Source organism: Athene cunicularia (genome assembly GCF_003259725.1).
Source record: "Athene cunicularia isolate RWA chromosome 1 unlocalized genomic scaffold, athCun1 chr1_part2, whole genome shotgun sequence".
Classification (NCBI taxonomy): domain Eukaryota; kingdom Metazoa; phylum Chordata; class Aves; order Strigiformes; family Strigidae; genus Athene; species Athene cunicularia.
The window spans coordinates 25,710,941-25,731,156 of NW_020799092.1; the positions used below are offsets into that span (position 1 = coordinate 25,710,941).

General features: G+C 42.2%; 1 protein-coding gene across 2 annotated transcripts in view; it reads left to right on the plus strand.

Annotated features, from left to right (window-relative positions):
* The window catches only part of LRP6 (LDL receptor related protein 6), a 106,664-nt gene extending 86,483 nt beyond the window's left edge, over positions 1 to 20,181 (plus strand). For both annotated transcript variants that reach the window (XM_026867898.1, XM_026867897.1), the window contains 10 exons: positions 1,513 to 1,724; positions 1,927 to 2,117; positions 6,504 to 6,713; positions 8,015 to 8,140; positions 10,050 to 10,286; positions 11,975 to 12,085; positions 13,936 to 14,166; positions 15,410 to 15,546; positions 16,726 to 16,823; positions 18,622 to 20,181. In XM_026867898.1, coding sequence (XP_026723699.1) covers positions 1,513 to 1,724; positions 1,927 to 2,117; positions 6,504 to 6,713; positions 8,015 to 8,140; positions 10,050 to 10,286; positions 11,975 to 12,085; positions 13,936 to 14,166; positions 15,410 to 15,546; positions 16,726 to 16,823; positions 18,622 to 18,913 — 1,845 coding nt within the window. In that variant the 3' untranslated portion in view covers positions 18,914 to 20,181. The remainder of the gene's footprint in view (positions 1 to 1,512; positions 1,725 to 1,926; positions 2,118 to 6,503; positions 6,714 to 8,014; positions 8,141 to 10,049; positions 10,287 to 11,974; positions 12,086 to 13,935; positions 14,167 to 15,409; positions 15,547 to 16,725; positions 16,824 to 18,621) is intronic.
* The last annotated feature ends 35 nt before the right edge of the window (positions 20,182 to 20,216 follow it).

Sequence of the window (20,216 nt, forward strand, 5' to 3'; positions counted from 1 at the left end):
AGAAGGAAGAGCTGTAAATTCACGGATCACAGGGGCACTGACTCTGAAATGAAGAGGGTGGGACTTTGTGAGCACACAGCTTTGAAGCCTCCCAGGTTCTGGTGGGGCTAGGAAGAGAGCTGATGTCAACCACAGAGGCACTGAGTGAGGAGGTTGGAACTAGCGACCCCTAAGAGATGTAGCAGGCTTAGGAGAATGTATTTGGGGAATACAGAAACAGTAGAGTAGGGTACAGGTATAGCGAGGTTAATCGTAAGGAGTGACTGCTTGTTCATTTTCACGTTTTAAAATAAAGGGTTTTTTCCTTCCTGATTGTTTGAATGAGAGAGCAGTGGGAGACTTAAGTTGAACAACAGAGGTGCTATATTCAGCTTAATTTTAAGAGTGTGTGGTTTCTGGTGGTGGGTGTGGTGGTAGTTGGATCCTACTGAAATGCCCTTCAACCTTAACTCTCTTAATTTAGCAATGATTTTAATTTTAGAATATCTAAATAATTTAACACCCAAACCTAGTTAAAGGCACCAGGTTTTTGCCAGCTTCATCAGAATAAACAAATGCAAGACTTGTAGGCACACCCTTTTGTAGAGGTGACAAGCTAAATAAGAAAGTTAGGCAAATTTTCTGGTAAAGTTTAATTTGGGGGTGAGAGGGTGGAGGCAGCTCACCTCAGAAGCATGAAGTTTTCCAAAGAGATTATGTAAAGTTGTGTTTTTTGAGTTACCAGTCCCCTTAGGGTTTTCTGAAAAGTTCATGGAAGTTATCAGTTAGGTTCATCTTTCACTACAGGGAGACTGTGCAGTTTCTTTCTAAAAAAAAATATAATTTAAAAAAAGAGAAAGGCGTGTGAACTGCAGAGGTCTGGACCAGCAGAAGGCAAGAACTTTAGAGCAGAAAGGTGCTAGCTGGAAATGCTTTAAAGTCACTGTCTCACACCAGCTGATGCCCTTTCTGTCTGTTGGCAGAGTTGCCTTTCATTTATTATTCATCCTTATGTTATGTCACCCAAGTGTGATGGCAGTGGTGGTGGAGAACAGCGAGGCAAGAATTTCAAGCTCTGTCTGGCCTCACTCTGCCTCTGTTTTCATCTGTTCAGCTGAAGCTTTGGGAATTAGTCATGATGCGAGTGTTTCTGTTGTAAAGCACTAAACTTTCTGGGTTTGGGTCTATACAAACAAAACTTAGGGTTGTCAAGAAAGCAAAGGAGATGGGGAAGTTGAACCTACACCTTCAACATAAAGACAGTTTGGACTTGCTGGTCAAACCTGCTAAGTCTTGTGAGCTGCAACCAGCTAATGTGATTGCCATTATGAAAAACCATTGAGACTAAGTTTCTATATCAAATCAAAGGTGTTGGTGGGGCAACTGGACTTGTAGGTTTCCTACTTTACGATAGTGTTTTGGCCGCCTCCTTTTCCTGAGAAGTAGTTCGGTGTAGTGCATCCATAGTAAATAAAATTGCTCACGTTAGATCAGATTAAATGCTCTTCTCTGGGTTGTCTCTTTCCTTTGTAGAGCCTCACTGTTGTGACAAGCCCAGTTCCCAACCAGAACCTAGACATGCAGCCTTATGACCTGAGCATTGACATCTACAGCCGCTACATCTACTGGACTTGTGAAGCTACTAATGTGATCAATGTGACACGCCTGGATGGGAGAGCCATGGGAGTGGTGCTCAAAGGGGATCAAGATAGGCCCAGGGCCATTGTGGTGAATCCAGAGAAAGGGTACGTAGCTGAAATAGTGACGTGGGCAAATTCAGGCTGAAGGCCTTGAGAATCAAATTTGTTTCTTGCTGCTGGTTGGTTTTTCTGTTTGTCAGAATAAAAACATCTTTGACATTTGTTAAGATGTCTTGGTCGTATCACAAAAATGTGGAAAGATCAAATAAACTTTTTTTTTTTTCCCCTCTGATCATTCCTATTCCAGATACATGTATTTCACCAACCTTCAGGAAAGGTCTCCTAAAATTGAGAGAGCAGCATTGGATGGAACTGAACGAGAGGTCCTTTTTTTCAGTGGTTTGAGCAAGCCCATAGCACTAGCTATTGACAGCCAGCTAGGCAAGTTGTTCTGGGCTGATTCAGACCTGCGGAGAATTGAAAGCAGTGACCTTTCAGGTAGAGTAGCACTTTAATTCAGTGATTCATTTGTGTGGCGTGGGTGTGGGGGAATGCAGAGAAAGGTGTCGTCTTTTCCTTCCTACTATAAACAGTGTGTACTGTGATTCTAATCGCTCCCTAAATTCCCAGCCAGGGAATGTGCGTGATTCATGCAGTGTGCCTTTACAGTCTCATGCCTCTATCTATGATTTGCATTATTAATTGCTACACATGCTATTTACTTCAGTTTCTCACTGCAAGACCTTTGTGTGGTTTCCCAAAGTCAGTTCACAAATAAATTGCAGCAGTTTTGGAAAGGGGAGTTTTTAAAAGCATTGGTTTTGATGCAGTAATCTGTCAATCAGAGGAAAGTTTCCCGTTAGAAGAATCGTTCCTGCAGAGTTAAAGCAGCAGGTGTGCAGGTCACTTATGTACCTGTCATTTAGGGTGAAATGATGTGAGAAGGATAGAGCAGATCTAACATCTCTCTGTTCTCAAAAGGCAAAAAACCTTCCTCTTCCAGCTACAGAATTCTCTCTGCCTGCTCCCTAAGGTTGGTTATGCTGCTTGTCTGACCTCCTCTATGAGTTGATTCAGCTCACGTAACCACATAAGCAAAACAATAACCTAACAACAATATACAGGAAAAGAGAAATAGAGAACAGTGTTTTGGAAAGCTGAATTGGCTCAGCAAGAGTCCAGCAAGCCACCAGAACTGGAACAAGAGAAGAGGCAAAATCACGCAGTCAGATTGGGTGAGAAAGCCTGAGATGTCTCCATCTGGAGACCCAGCAAGCTGCTGGATCAGCTCAGCTGTCTCATGTGGCTTTGGTAGTAAATTGTTGTGATACAAGTTGGGCTGGATGTTGGTGCTGGGAGTGCCAGGACGTTCTGAGCACGTACGTTACCAGTCTCAGGCCCTGGGGTATATGCCCCCCTTGCACCTGCTGCTAGTGCAGGGCACTGGCAGAATTTCTCCTTTCTCTGTAGTAAGTCCTCCGCCAGTTTGAAGAGTGCATGTCCTTGTACTTCAGCTGTTATTCTACTATCAGAAGCACAAATGGACACGTAAGAAAACAAGGACACGCTTTGCAATCTGTGAGCGAGTTTGAAAACTTAACAAGAGCGTGATAGTTTGTAGTAATGTCTTTCACTGGTGACGTGGTACCTTCATTCAAAGCAGCAGTGTGTAATCCCACTGGCACCAGTGTGGTGTTCAGCCTTTTAGTAAACTGCTAGAATAAGCTTTTGTTTTGGAAAACATTTCAGATTTTTCTAGACGATTGGTATCGGGGCTCAGCAAGGTAGTAATTATTTTCAGTGATTACTGTGGTGTATCACTGGAAGATTCAGGGTCACTGATGAACTGTGATATCCTGACTGTTTACTGGTTTAAAACGCAGGATGTAAACTGAGTTGAGTTAGTGAATTGGTTTGGTTTTTTTTTTTCAAAGTGATGTGGTGTGTCTCAGTGTGTTCTGGGCTATCCCAGATAGATTCTGTGTGAGTATAGTAATGGGCAGCAGCAGAACATCGTATGTGCTTTCTTTCTCTTTCTGTCTGTTATCTGCCAGAAATTAGGACACTAGAGGAGGAGATGGGTCTAAATTCTAATCCATTCTGGTTTTAATGATTCTGCTTCCTCTTTTTTTTTTTTTTTTTTTTAAAGATGTGGCTGTTGGATTGCCGATGTTGTATGGCAAAAGCTTGCCATATTTTCAAAGAACCTGAAGAAAAAAATCCTTCCAAAACGTCTCTTGCTTTTTGGTGTTTGCACCACAAGTAGATTGCTATAATCACCACGATAAATTGCTAACTGCTGAGATGCATTCCTGAGCTTAGGAATGCTGATGAATAGGCTCTTTTGACTGGCAGAGTAATTTTTCTGCATGTTAGCTTCTTAAAAACACGCACAGCCTCTTGCTCTGTCGACTCTGTAGATGCCAGTACCCATAAAGAGAAGGAGAGCTAGAATGCCTTTTATGTGATGCAATCCCTCTCTTCCTCCCTGTCCTTCAGGCATGCACTTAGGACTTGGTTGTGCTGCCCAAATGGGAAATCCTGTTGAAGCTAACCAGATTCTTCACATGATTAAGGGGTTGTTTATGAAAAGATGACTGGAATTAGCTCCCTACCATGGAAACTATTTGGAAATTAGTTCTTCTATTCCAGAATAATTAGTGTGATTTGGAAATGCCTAATGATTCTGGAATTAAGTCATTTTTTTGGGAAATAGAATGAGCTATGGGTGTGTCGTGATTTTTTTTTGTATTTCTTTTGTTTTTCAGTCTTTTTGTAAAAGGTATTGCTGGAAAGAGAATGGTGATGGTAGGAGACAAAGTTTCTCTTAATCACATCTCCCTTTCATCTGACATTACCAATAAAGGGGACTAGCACCCTGATGAGCCAGCTTCAGATTTTATTGTTGGTTTATGGAAGGAGGCATTTCAGTGTGTCGGTTTAGTCAGAAATCGTTACTCTTGGTCACAAGTATTAAAAAGAAAGATTAAGACATGAAGGGAGTGAAAACTTTAAGGTTCAGAGCTTTAGGAACATACTGCAAAATGCCACGCTGATTGACATGGGGCATGGCAGAGCAGAGCATGTACAGACTCTGTTTGGGTAGGTCAAGGTCTTAGTTTTAACTATATTCCTTCCGGTCATCTTTGCATTTTCCCCCATTCCCAGCTTAGCCTGTCTTCTCCTCAAGATGCAGGTTGCTGTTTCTTACCTTTTCCCTATACAGTGAGTCATGTTCATGGGGGTTAATAGACAGTTGCACTTAGTTTGGCTTACATCACTTAGTCTATTAATTTCTACATCAGTCTGGGTATAGCCTCCTTCAGAATCCATCAACGTCTTGTGTTAATCAGATCCTCGCTGGTGGTGTTCCACAGTGGTGGGTGAAAGCCCAGTCTAGCTGAGGATTAATATTTGAATTTCCGTGTGCTGCTTTAGATGTTACCTCTTGCTAAATGTTTAGAACATTGCTTAACTTCTGAGAGCTGTATACATCTGGTGAAAAGGAGATAAATATATTTTTCATAGCTGAATTTGTAAGTTGTCATCACTGACATACTGTCAATTAAATTCCCTACAAGCCAAAAAAAATTTTAGCTACTTATCAAAACGAAAGGATAGAACATGTTCAAATTATAAAAACATAAAATATATGTGTCTTTTGTCCCATAACATTATTTTGTGTGGACACGGTAGAGACATGGTAGAATTTTTCTCTGATATTCAGGTTTTACAGTATATTTTTATAGGACAAAATAGAAAAACTTCTTGGAAATTGTTTTGTGGATGAAATAGGTAAAGCTATTGCCCACTCTACTAAAAGCATAGCAGTGAGCTGAAATACCAGGATTTATATGTAAATTTTCAAGCTGTGGCCTAATTTTAGGCTGTGTGATATTGTTTCAGCATTTCAAAATGGAAGCAGATTCCTTATGTTTGTGAGTAATCTTATTCTCAGAATCTGATAAAGCTCACTGAATATTTGAGTGTTAATGACACATTATGTACAATAAATGAAGCATGGGTTAAACCTCACTTGAGCTCCGCTTTAGAATAACATATTTTCCATCTGTGTATGGGTTACAAAGTCTTCACTGTCTTTGGACAGGCTTTAAGGATATGTTTAAAACAGCTGCGGGCTGTCTGCTGTTTATGTGGAGTGTTAACCAGGAAGTGTGGCTGTTGCTCTTGTCTACATTTAATGCCAGGTAATCTAGCAAAAAAATCCACAGATAGTCTTCAGAGGTGTAGGGCTAAAGCCTCTTGACTGCTACCGATGATTGCTAAAGGGACTGAGGAAAGTAAGGCTTCACTAGAAAGAAAGGAGCAGTCCCAGTTTAGCATGAAAACCTTAGTGAAGATAATGTAGATGAAACAAAAGAATATGAGGAAGTCAGAAGTCAAGTGTTTACCTTAATCTCATAATTCATGTGAAAAAGTACTAACTACTTTGTCTTCTTGAATTTTATCTCGTGTTAGTTAACTCAAGCTAATAATCCATCATTTTATTCCCTGTTGTATGCCAAGACAAAGCAGTTAATCTCTCAAAAAAAGGATAGAAGAATGAAAAGAATTACCAGTTCCCATCGTATCGATAAAAGACTGGATATGCTCATGAGAGCTGAGCCCCCAATTCCAGATGCTTCTTAAATAAACTAAATGTATTTGAAGCACAAAAACTGTCGTCTTGATGAAAGTAGAAAAAAAATCTGATCATCTGTCTGCAAAGTGCATCAGTCTTGCATCAGAGGACCCAGGATTTCTTGTGGTTTTAGCTGGTAGTGGGAAAGTACTGGAAAACAGTGGTGTGAGTAGTGTAGAAAATGTTTGTAATAGCTCAGCTAGAATCAGCTGAAATACTGAACCGCTCTTTCCCTTCTACAGGTGCTAACCGGATCATTTTGGAAGACTCTAATATCTTGCAGCCCGTGGGACTAACTGTCTTTGAAAACTGGCTGTATTGGATTGACAGGCAACAGCAGATGATTGAAAAGATTGATATGACTGGTCGAGAAGGACGTACAAAGGTCCAAGCTCGTATTGCACAACTCAGCGACATCCATGCTGTGAAAGAGCTCAACGTTCAGGAATACAGTAAGTGCAATCCCTGTCTGCAAGTGCAAACGGTGCCTGCGGGGCTCGAGGCGAGGAGTGGCCGCAGAGAGATGAGCCTGTTTTGCCTTGTCGCTGATCGACATCGGTGCAGATTGAAGGAAGGGGCCAGAAGTTGGTATGGTTTTGTGTCTGCACCTCGCCAGGGTGCGATTAAATTTGTTTCCTCCGGGCGGTTGGCAGTGGACTGGAAATCTATCACAAACCCAACATCAGGTTGTGTTGGTGATGACAACTTTATTGGTAGTCCCGTAGAGGCACCTGGCATTTGGGTGGCTGTAGGCACAGTGGAAACATCCCGTTATCCCTAGTAGACGATGATGGCTGCAACACACTCTGAGTTGCTCCTAGGTGTTTATTCCGTTGAGACAAGCGCAGCTCTCCGGGCCTTTTACCAGCAGGAAATGTTTCAGTGGGCTGCCTGCCTTGAAGGCAAAATGAACAATTTTTATTGGTGGCAATTCAGATCGAAAGTAAGTGACGGAAGAGCAACGTTGCCTTGCACAAAGGAAGTGTGTATTAAATAACAATTTGTGTTGAACGTGGCTGCACTTCTGAAAGTTTTCTGATTACCAGGATACAGCCTTTCCCTCCACATGTGTGCTTGAAACGATGGGAGAGAGATGGTTAAAGCAGTGGAGGAAATAAACCTGGTTAATAGGCTGTGGTGCATGCCTTGGAGAAATATGTAGAAAAATGTCTGGGGATGTTTAATTAAAGCATCAGTGCAGACTACTACTAGTTTTATTTGCTATTAATCTCAGTAAATCTGTCAGGAGTTCCGAGAGAAGTATGTTGTCCTTATTAAACATTAAAATGAAGAGACATATTTATCTAGAGCATGTTAATTTGAGTTTCAGAGACGGTATGGAAGCTTCAGAATTCATAAATTAGAAAAGTTTACTTTTTTAATGGTCTTTGATAGAGAAAATGAAGTATGGAATCTTTTTGTATTACTAAGGCTACTGTTTGTGCTGCAGAACTAATACCACCCTGCACAAGAAGCAAAATTCTTTGAATGCTTAGGCACCGTGGCATGATTCTCACACTGTTTCAGATCACGGACAGCGATCGATGTGCATGATAATAATTGATGTGTGTAAAGGGGAGAAAATGCACACAACAAAATACAACTCTCTCAGAGTTGTTTTTAGTAGTGCTCTCCCCAGGGGGAAGGAAGTAATGAAAGAAGTTCCTGTGCACCAAAAAAATCACTGAATGGTCGAAAATGTGTTGGGGATTTCTTGTCAGTACCTGTCTTTCTTATTTTTTTTAAATCCCAGGACAGCATCCTTGTTCTCAGGATAATGGTGGCTGCTCACACATTTGCATCGTGAAGGGTGACGGCACCACGCGCTGCTCTTGCCCCGTCCACCTCGTTCTGCTGCAGGATGAGCTGTCCTGCGGAGGTAAGTCCTCCCCGTGCTCCGTGTCACTGAGCTCCTGGCTTCTGGGTTGGGGGAGGAGGGTGTCTCCATCTTTAGAGGTGGCTTCTGAGCTGAAAGAGTGTGACAGTGCACCAGATGCTGTTACACGCTTTTACACACTTACCTCTTTGCCTCCCTCCCAGCTGAATCTGCAAGTACTGAGGGATTAGTAAGAAAAAGGGGAAAATTCACTAGTTGGCTGTTGAAAAATTCTCTTGTGAGGCTGCCCCTCGATGAGTGGGTTCAGTTTTGGGCCCCTCACCCCAAAAAGGCCATTGAATGACTCGAGCGTGGCCAGAGAAGGGCAACGGAGCTGGGGCAGGGTCTGGAGCACAGGTCTGCTGGGGAGCGGCTGGGGGAACTGGGGGGGTTCAGTCTGGAGAAGAGGAGGCTGAGGGGAGACCTCCTGGCCCTCTGCAACTCCCTGCCAGGAGGGGGCAGAGAGGGGGGATGAGTCTCTGGAGCCAAGGAGCCAGCGCCAGGCCCCGAGGGAATGGCCTCAAGCTGCCCAGGGCAGGGTCAGGCTGGCTCTGAGGAAGGATTTCTGTGCAGAAGGGGCTGTTGGGCGTTGGAATGGGCTGCCCAGGGCAGGGGGGAGTCCCCGGGATCCCTGGAGGGGTTGAAGAGTCGGGCTGAGCCAGCGCTGAGGGATCTGGGGGAGTTGGGAACGGTCAGGGGGAGGGTCATGGTGGGACTGCAGGATTTTCAAGGTGTTTTTCAACCGAGATGATTCTGTGAATAAGGCTTTCTGTTTAGCCTTTCCACTTAAGACCACTGAATGATTTCAACTTGATTTTTTTTTAATTATATGATATTTATTACTTTTTTTCTATCACTGTATGTTCTCCATTTTCAAATGGTGGTAGAGCCTCATGTTCTGGCATCATTACACCATGCCTGTGCCATTTTATTCTTCTCTGCTGTCCTCCTCAAACTCACCCTGTGCCTGCCTTTCTGAACTGCAGTCCCAGAAGGGCAAGTTGCCTCCTCTGTGGTGATACGGCCACTGTAGCCCACACCCTGATGCCTCCAAGGGTGGGGATGAAATGGGGGAGAGGAGAGGCACTTTGGTGCTTGGGTCTCTTTGTGCCACCGTACTGAATGGATTTATTATGCAATCTTCTCGCCATCAAGGCGACGTGTGGTCTCACAATGGAACAAGAGCTAACATAATCCAGATATTTTCTCAGACCAAGTTTAATACCAGGCCAAAAGCAGGGGGGGAGAAAAGGGAGGATTAAAAAAAGGGGGGGAAAAAATCCACACTTACTGCATGAGATTAACAGTTACTGTAGTAAATGTTAAATAACAGCTAACAGCTGTGTTGAGATAGCAGGACTTGACTATATGGAGCAGTTTTTTGTTGTTTTAAGAGAATTTTGACTGAGCAGAGCTGTCGAGGGCACATAACTAGACATTGAGTCACAGTGCATCCATCTGCAGCGCATTACGTCCTTCTAACAGTTTCTATACAGCGACTGTTGAGCATTAAAAAGTGAGCCATCGGTTGTGTATACAGTGGTGTTGCAGGAAAGGGGGAGTAGAAAAGCGTGTTGACTTTAAATGAAGACTTTTGAAGACCTGTTAAGAGAAGGGTGTAAGGCTGAAGTAGGAAGGGAAGAAAATAATTGTTTTGAGTGTGCATGTTTCTCTGTTTCTCTTGTTCTTTGTCTAATGAGCCTCCATGGATGTGAGGCTGCCTCAGTCACATGGGGCTCAAGATCTGCACAAATGACTTGCAGAGCGGAGGTGGGAGTTACCTTATGTCATGGCACATTTAGCAGCTGCTCGATAAATCAAACCAGCTGAGATCTTCTTATCCTTACCTGTCCTGATCTACTGTTTGTTCACCTGGATTTTTAATTTTTGTTTGTTTGCTTGATTTTTAAAGAACCACCAACATGCTCCCCTCAGCAGTTCACCTGTTTCACAGGTGAGATTGACTGCATCCCGGTGGCCTGGCGCTGCGATGGTTTTACTGAATGTGAAGATCACAGTGATGAAAAGAACTGCCCGGTGTGCTCAGACACCCAGTTCCAGTGTGAAAGTGGACAGTGCATAGACAGTGCCCTCCGGTGCAACAGTGAAGCAAATTGCCAGGACAACTCGGATGAGAAGAACTGCGAAGGTAGAGAGGATCTTTCAAAGTGTGATGAAAACAGCTGTCGTGGGGACACTGATAAATACCAGAGTTACTCCTGACGAGGATTTGGAGCATTCTGACATTTTGCTAGTTTTTAAACTGGTCTGTAAAATGGGAAATTATTTCACAACTCCATACTTTTGTTTATCCACCTGTGAAATGGAAATAACACCGATCCCCTGCATGGTGGTTTAAGCTCTGTTTGTGAAAAGTACTATTAAATGTGGTATGTTTTTAAGCTATAAGGACCTGGTGACTGGGAGTGAATTACAAAGCGGAGCAAATCCTTATCATAGTTTTTTGTGTACCTTGTAGCAAGTAAAGGTCTTGGGATTGTTTATTTTATAATACCTGAACAAAATGAAGTTAAGCTTTTCTGAGTAAGTAGGAGTAAGAGACAGACAGGATTTCTGGAGAGCTCAACTTCCTATAGAGCACAGCAAAAGAGAGTATTTGAGCCATCATTACAGAGGGAAGTGCTATTGCCAACACAATGAGAATTAAGTTATTTTAATTTTGGAAAGGACGGGTTATGCTGGTGGAATCTGAACTACCCCACCACAATACAAAGCAAAACTTGAGTAAACTCGCCCTTCCTTTCCCCACTATAATAGAGAGTTGTAGGGACAGCTTGTAAGCTTGAAAGGATTCCTCTTCTCTATATCCTTTTAATACATTTTCCTTCTTTGAAGAGACCGTCTAAGGGTCTTTGAATCAGCAGAACTTCTTTCCAAAAGATGTGCTCCAGCTCAAACAAAAACATACAGACCGATGCAGAAATTCCTGTGTGATGAAAGGTGATTGTTAGCCAGATGAGATGCTGACATCTGAAAATACATTGTTAAAGTTAGCTTCCCACTTGCCATCCAGTTCATCACCTTCAAAGTGGCCCTGTTGTTCAGAGGACTCAAGTTGATTACAGACCAGAAAAGCCTTTCGTTTAGCTTCTTAATTCAACTGAAGTCAGAAAGAATTTCTGGATTTATGAGAAACAGGAGGCAAAAATACGTATAAACAACAGCAGCCAGCACCTTGCCTGCAGCACCTTTTTTCCCAGAGCGGTAGTTTATTTTTTCAGTGTACTGGCAAAGCTCCAGTTTTATCTTCTGTCTTTCATTTCAGTTTAAAAACATAATGCCAAGTGAAATATGTTGTCCCATGATCAAGGAGTTTTCTGGTTTACAGGAAGAACACAAGGGCATTGAGAAACCACATTTACCTTTCTTAAACAATTTTTTCATCAAGGTTTGGCAGATTTATTTTTAATAACTTAATTTGTCTCTCTTATATTGCAGTAAGTTCTTAGAGTTGGGGCTTCTTATAGTAATTTTGCAATAAGTGTGGCCTAGGACAAGTGCCTGTGCTCTCAGTGGCCTTCTGCTTCTGAGTTATTTTAGTCAAGATAACTTTATTTTGTAGTGTCCTTGTTATAAAGAGGCAGTAAGGACCAGCTACCCACTGTGCAATATCCTCAACAGAACACTGAAACACTTTTTCTGCACAGATGCCATGAGGGACTTTGTGTGACACTGGCTACTTCAACAAATGAAGCTAGCAGCTGTCTAAACTATCCTAAGATACTCCTTGTTGTATGCTTTGGTGTCTTGTTTTCTTAATCATTTTAAAGTCTTTGATACTGATTCTTGCTGTATGTGCGGGGTTTCTCTTTCCAGTGCTTTGTTTAACCGACCAGTTCCGCTGTGCCAGTGGGCAGTGCATTGGGAAAAGCAAGAAATGTGATCACAACCTGGACTGCAGTGACAGCTCAGATGAGCAAGGATGCTGTAAGTGTAATACCTGAGACTAGAGACTTGATTGCAGCATCTGAAATTTGTTTCTTACCTTCTCTGAGTTTATTCTGCCAATCAAACTGAATTAATTGTTCCCAAAATGAATGCTCCTGCTCGTAACTACCATCATGCAGTCAATGCACGATGTGGTGGAATAGGAATAGCAAAAATAACCAGTACTCTGAATGAGTAGTCTCTGAGGCAGAGCAGACTAGTAATTTTTCCACTTACCTTTTTAAACTTTTAAAAGAAATAAAAGAGTTTGTTTTACTATAATCTGTTAGTATGCTGAGTTGGTCCAGTGTTTAAAAAAAATACCATTCTAGCAGCCTGAGGCTTTTATATATAACTGCTCTGCTTCATGGTTTTCTCATCCTGAGAATTAATAGCAGGTGCTTTTAGAATCAGAGGAGCACTCTGTTTATAGAGTAAACCTTCTAAAATTTCCTTTGTATCTTGAAAAGATGTAATTCTGAGCTTGATTTATGATTTGTAACATGTGATATCCCCTACCTTGAAATCTCCAGGGCTCTGCAAGAAAACCACTGACTTTAAAATTCCAACTTGAAAGTTCATATTCAGCGTTGGTGCTTTAAAAGAAATTGCAAATAGGGACATCTCTTCTTGCGTTAGAGATCCGTATATCACGGTTGACACATGCATAACTTGAAAATGCAAAGCCACAGTTGGACCCTTGATCTTAAGGAGTAAGAGGAGATGTTCTGCCATGCTACCAAGTTATTAGTGGCATTATCACAGACGTGTACAGTTATCTTTATTACGGCTCATATATTTTCTGGTTTTGTAATAGAGGATGGAAAATTAGCCCACCCAGAGTACGACTGCAGTTGTCACTGTCCCTCTTCAGTATGATCAGAAGTCTGTTTACTTATCTCTGTAGACTGTGACAAGCTGGTTAAAGTGTGGGGCTGGTGTTCAGGGAGAAGAAAATGTGTTGAAGAAAAGACTTTCAGTAATGGATAAGATGTAAAACACTGACTAGAACAGGAAAATACTTTAAAGTCTGCTTTTCTTGTCAAATTCATGAAGCACAGGCAGGGGGTTGTCAGTTATTCCCAGAAATGTCATTGCTTAGAATTGGTATTGTAGGGAAAGCCACTCATTTTGACTGTTGAATAATCATTTCAGATACAGATTCCTCATAAGGGTGGCACCTCTAAAGCTGATGCTCAGCTATATCTGTAACTGACGGTGTAGGTCAGATGTGGAGTAGGTTAGGTAGTTTAATAAATAGCAGCAAACCCAGAATTCATCATTGGTGCAGCACCTCTACTGTTCAGCATAAGTGAATGTTAACACAGCTAAGAAGAGGGAGTGCTGATCTGTTACGTTGAGCGCTAACCTGGGTGCTTACGTGATGAGTCGCAACATGAAAACTCGTTGTCATCGTCTTTAATGACAAGACAAAGCATAACTGGAGTCCCCAGCACCGTGCCGTCTGGAGTCGTGGCTGCAGGTCTTGTTCATCAAGTCCAGAGGGTAGCCCTGCCTGTTAGCATTGCAGCAAAGGCAGGACCTGGTCCTTCAGCCCCCCTGCACGTGTGTGTGCTGTCGTTTCCTGACATTTGTGACTCGGAAGCCTCTCTGCATGGGTGAGGCCATCTTGTGCACACGTAGCCTTTATCGACACTCAGAGTCTTTAAACAGACCTGTCCCAGTGCCTGTTTGTTCCTCCCGTGTATTAATTTGAAAGCTGTTGTCTGCCTACAGAAGAGGAGGCTTTTATTTTTTTTCCTGTGTGGAAAGATGTCAGGAAAAACTGATGTTGGTACATGAAGCTGTCGGATTAATTTACACGGTCTGATTTTCCTTTTTCCTTTTAGACACAACGGAGGAGCCTGCGCCACAGCCCAACAACACAATAGGCTCCATCATTGGCGTGATCCTTACAGTTTTTGTGGTTGGAGCAATGTACTTCATCTGCCAGAGGGTGCTGTGCCCACGCATGAAGGGAGATGGGGAAACAATGACCAATGATTACGTGGTGCACGGACCAGCCTCTGTACCTCTTGGTTATGTGCCTCACCCAAGCTCTTTGTCAGGATCTCTTCCTGGTGAGTAAATGGTGTGATCCTTGTCCTGCTCTTTGGCACCACATAGTTGTAGCTGAGGATACTTGTGTGTGTTTGCACAGGAGATGTCCATGCCAGATGCATAATTCCTAGAAACTGTTGGAAGCCAGGACTGTCAAGGCTTGTCACAATCTTTCTTTGTAATAATGATCTGCTGGTTTACCTGCACTGAGATGCTTAGAACCTTAAGCTCAAACTTAGAGCCGTGGGAGTTCTCCTCTTTTGCTACTAGACCTGCCTCTTTTTGGACTATCATAGCATCAGCAAGGTGTCATGACAGTACAGGATAAGTGTTACATTCAGGGGACTTTAAACGTGATGTAATTATTCCTGTTAGATTTGTAGACCGGATTTGTACACTTGTGAAACTTTTGCAAAGTCTGTAATGACCAGCAATAAAGATGGTCTCAGCTTATTTTGTCTGATGATGAAGTTTCCAACACCAATCCAAGAACGTGATGCTGCTGCTGTTTAAAAAGTTAAGACTTAACCACAGTGTTGCACTTCATTTATGTACCTTGCTTCTGGTTTTGTCTGTGTTCTGTTTTTTCTATAATACATACTGCAACTTGTGGCTTTGGATCCAGCAGGTTCCAGTCAGAACACAGAGGTTCTGTGAGGCTGTTAGAGGGTTAAAATAATACACCAAATTTCTTTGCTTTCTGTAATAACCTGCTTTCATAAAAAGAGTCTTTGAGCAGAATTTTCACCACTATTTCAAGCACAGTGGCATACCTCCCCGGTTCCTGCTTGGACACCCTGCCAGCGTGCTTCAGTCCAGTAGCAAAAGCTCACTTAACAGTGTGGAAATGAAAGAACACAAACCCTCTCTTCTCTTGCACAAATTTCAGTTGCTCAGTTGAGGTGGTCAGTGTCGGTTTCATGTTTTATTCTGAGGCATAGAAATAGTGCCTGAATGCCGGTTCTCTCAAGTCTTTTCCAGCCATTCAAGTGAAAGAAATGTGTTTCTCTTCACACAGCTCTAGTATAGCCCAGTGCCAAGTCCTGCAGTTGAGTACTGAAACAAAAAAATGTTTATTCCCTGACAGTCTTCACTCCAGTTGTCCATCAAGGAGTGCTGGATTTGCTCTTAATACCAAGATGATTAATTTTGATTTTAGGAGTTGTGTTTATACTGCTGTTATCCTCTAGATTATTTTTATAAGCTTTCTTTTCTCCGTTTTCTTCAAAGAATTGAATGTTGACATAGATCTTTGTTCTTCAGGGATGTCTCGAGGTAAATCGGTGATCAGCTCCCTCAGCATCATGGGAGGGAGCAGTGGGCCACCCTATGACAGGGCCCATGTCACTGGAGCCTCCTCCAGTAGTTCTTCAAGTACCAAAGGCACTTACTTTCCTCCAGTAAGTCATTCTGTTATTCGCAGACCTTTAATAATTTTCAGGGAAGTGGCCAGTGTCTTTCCAAGGATAATCAATTGACAGATGAATGTTCTGTTTGAAATTTCTAGCCTACTAAACTTGTTTGAATATGGAGTGATACTGAAAGGGGGGAGGGAGAGGAGATGTGTCTTTTTCTAAAGCAGTATAGGAATTTTCTGTTAATTCTAAAAAGTTGTGAGAGAGCTCAGTGCCAGAAAAAGATGTTAAATTGAATGTCAAGGGAGATTAAAAAAAAATGCCTCTAAATGTTGAGCAGCTCTGGCAGAGTGATCTCCTTTCATTATACTCTGCCATGTGCCTCTGGAAGTAAAACTATGGTTGAGTCTGTATAGACCTTACAAAGAATTAAAATGACATTTTGTGTCATGTGCCTTGCAAGTGACAAGTAAATAAGTGTCTTACGACTCTGTAGCATTCTTCTAGTCACAAATGGGTGGTGTGCTGGACTAGATACTATATAAAAGTTGGTACCAGCCCTAGAGGGCTCCCTGTATCTTTTCTTCTAGCATCACTAGTGGTTGTTTTAGATATTTCTATGAGGTCCACCAAGCCCCTAATGAGTAATAAACAGCTACGTGCTCAGCCCGTGCAGGCTGAAATCTTCACCTGTTGTCAGTTCCACAAACCAACCTATCACATTAGATCTTTAAATTAATCGAAAAACTCTTTGTGCAGTAAAAGCATGCCTGTATAGGGAAGAAATGCTTGCCTTGGACAGCACGCTGCAAATATTATAAAGAGCATAATCACCTGGGGACTGCAGCTAGCGGGAGCAGACATCTGCCAGTTTGCCTAGGGCGGTGGTCTCCCTGGTGACAATCTAGTATTGAACAGCTCGCTTCAACTTTTCTTTTTGGCACTGGGTATGTCAGAACAGCAACGGCAGTTGGTGTTTTCTGAGAAGAACTTAGTAATAGCTTCTGTGCAAATGGTAACAGGTGGCATTCCCGGTGTCTGTTAAAGAATTGGGGAATAAACAGAAGAAAAATCCTGTTTGTTGGGAGGGGCTGTGCATGCAGTTCTTAGCTTAAGGTTCCTGTTAAACAGTACTAGAAAGAACATTTATAAAGTGATGTTTTCTTGAGTCTCCTTCATGGCTTTTTTTAACTGTGGCTTTTTTCTCTTTTTTTTTCCCCTTAGATCTTGAACCCACCACCATCACCAGCTACTGAACGTTCACATTATACCATGGAATTTGGTTATTCTTCAAACAGCCCATCCACTCATAGATCCTACAGGTAATTACTATTACAGTAGCTTCTGTCAGGATCAAAGCAGTTAGTGGAGAAAATGCATAATAAAGAGAGCCTCTGCTCCGTAAGAATTGCAATCAAAGGCCCTAATTGTGCAAGCACTAAAACAGGTGCTTGGATGGGTTCACATCTATCGTGTCACTGAGCATGCGTGTACATGCAACACTGTTGAAGTAAATCCTACAGTAAGTGGGCTAGTGGTGCACCTCTCAGGTATATTGCTTTAGGAGGAATGCCAACACTCATCACAAAATCAGCTAAATGCCAAAAGAAACCTGGTACCATGATAACTTTGAGCCAAAAATACTTACCCTGGAGTGAACGCTGCCCTTTTTTTTAGGCTTCTGTCGTAAATAATTTGTTATGTAATTGTCAGAAATGATAGGCAAAGACCATGCGGAGGAAAGTTGGATAGTAGGTCAGAAGTAGCACTAATATTAGGGCCTAAATAGAGTTCAGCAGTTCTAGGTTGACATATCAAGGGTTAATATCTGAAGAAGGTTGCTAACATTTTGCTTATTTTCTCTGACTAGTATTTATGGGCATGAAAGCTTTATCTCTGTTTACTTGAACGTATCTTTCTTACCTTCCCTGTAAGATGCTGGAGTTCATTACCATTTTATAACTAGTTACCAAAAATAGAGAGAGACACCTAGTACCCCAGGGTGTAAAGGTTCCCCTCCCAAATCACTAGTAGATCTGGTCAATGAGAAGAGAGTGCTGTATTTGTCTGCTGAAAAAAAATGCCTCCCTAACACAGAGCCTTTGGGGGCTTTTGGATAATGAGGTCTCTGGGGCTGAAAAGACATCTCTTCTCCATTAGCAGAAAATATGGCCTCTGTTGTGCAGAAGGTCAGACCAGATGTTTATAATGATCCCTTGCAGCCATATAAAAAAAAAAAAAAATCTTTTAAAATGATGAGTAATTTTCTAATGAGAGAAACCTGAAGTTTGGCACGAGCATGAATCATGCTGATCGCTGGTTAGCTGATGTGACTTTTAGTATTATAAATGGTATTAGGGATGTAGCACGGGGTTGAATGTTTCCAAACGCTCCCCCACCCAAGAATAAACCCTGGCTTTGCTGCTTCTGATCTTCCCATCTTTCCTAACGTTCTGACTTGAATATAGAGGAGCTGCGTCCCCACCCGCCCCCAACAACTGACTGTGATGCTGGTAGTTGTAGCTACCAAGCACCTCCCTTTCTAGTTTGTTTTTCTTTAAAATACCTTGGGCTCATTTTAAAAGATGTTTTGTAGTAGCAGCCTTTGGGAATTCCATCCCGGTTACTGCTCTGGTGAGGAATTCTCCTGACTGCTCTGAATGTGCCAGGCCATTTTCAGTCTCCCTGTCTGGGCTTGGAAGTTAGTATTCATAAATTGCATAATGGAAACAGAATTATTTTCTCCATATAATTGCAACACAGCTATTCTTCCCTCTCCCCATGCCCTTCCTGCCCCACTGTCTTAGGAGCAACTTCTTCTCTAGCTCAAGTTAAGTCCTGAGGGAGCCTATTTTCCGTAGATAATTAATAATTGCCATCCCTTTCACTAGTTGTTACGATTTGACTGACACTGTAGTGCAAAGGTGGCCCTTCTGCAGGGGAATTAGCGAGTTCACAGCCTGAGAGAGAGAAGAGCACGGTGCTGCCTGTTTTCTGCAGAGGGGTTGACCTGCTCTTTCCACCTTGGCTTACCCGCCGCTGGCTCGGTCACCCGTCACCCAAAACACACATTTTTTTTCCATATTCTCTTTCCCCATAAATCTCCCCCCACCACCGCAGCTACAGGCCTTACAGCTACCGGCATTTTGCACCTCCCACGACACCCTGCAGCACGGATGTCTGTGACAGTGACTATGCCCCCAGCCGAAGGGTCACGGCAGCCACGGCCAAGGGCTACACCAGTGACTTGAACTACGATTCGGAGCCCGTCCCCCCGCCGCCCACTCCCCGCAGCCAGTACCTGTCGGCGGAGGAGAACTACGAGAGCTGCCCGCCGTCCCCCTACACGGAGCGGAGCTACTCGCACCACCTCTACCCGCCGCCGCCGTCCCCCTGCACGGACTCCTCATGAGGGGTAGCCCCCCCGCCCCGTTATCTGCCTCCGTCATGGAAGTGTAAATACAAAACGTTTTACTGGGGAGGGGGGAGGGAGCTCTCGGTGAAGGATGAGGTAGGACAGTGTACAGTTAAATGTTATTAAATGGGGTGGAGGAATACTGAAGATATTTGTACAGAAGAAAAAGGATATTTATATATTTTCTTAAACAGCAACTGCTGCTTGTGCCATAAGAAGAAAAAAATTTTTGTATAAAAGAACCCAGACATTTGTACAAAAAGTTTTTATTTTTGCAAATGGAACACAAAAACATGCCTTAATCCAGTGAAGTGACTGAGCACATAAGGAAACGGAAGGACCGGGATGTGTTACTTGTCCAGCGAGGCGAGATGTGGGGTTTGTCAATACCAAAAATGTTTAAAGTAATTAATGATAAAGAAGTCCGTCTCAGAGCAGCATACCATAGATACTTGGAAGTAGCCAAATAAACCTCTATGTTAACTACGGAGGGCCAGCAACTAAAGTTAAACTTGAAAACGCAGTCAGGACAGATCTTAACCTTACACAAAGGGCTTTGTTTTCTACAGGAATACAGCAATCGTAGCAGTGAATCCAGAAAAATAATCACATACTTCTTTAAATGAATACGCCTCTGTTTTTCCTTAATGCATTTACCAAACAAGAGCATTTAGAGCTCTCTCCCTGCTTCTGGAATTTCAATTATTTTTGTTGGGTATATTTTAAAAGTTTACTTTTTTTCTCCTGTTTAGCTTTTCCCATCTCTTCTGCATCCTTTCTTCCTGCCCGTGTCACTTTAAATCACGATCTCCTTATTTAAAGTACTGCTAGAACTGGGCTGCTGTAAATTCTTTTTTTTTCTTCTAATTAGCCTCGTCATGCAGTGAGTATCATGCTCTACATTACCTTCTTCGTTTTGCCAGCATGGTAGGATTCCGTTTTGTACCAGGTCAGTACGATTTTCACGTGATTGACAAGGGTAATATGCATATACCTGAATGATTTCTAGTCCCTTAAAAAAAGAAAACCTTATTTTGACCTAGTGCCCACAAAATGTCAAATATTTTTATACCACATATAATATAGACAGCATATTTATAAACTATAAATTTAACCGTGGATTGTTAGTTTTACTGTAAATGAATAATATATCCTTGCAGTACTTTCAGTGTATATTGATATCACGGTATACAAATCATATATATATAAATATATATATTATTTTTTTCCTAGTAAGGAAGCATTTAACTTTCAGTGGAGCAACTGTCCATTTAAAAAAAAAAAAAAAAAAAAAAATTTT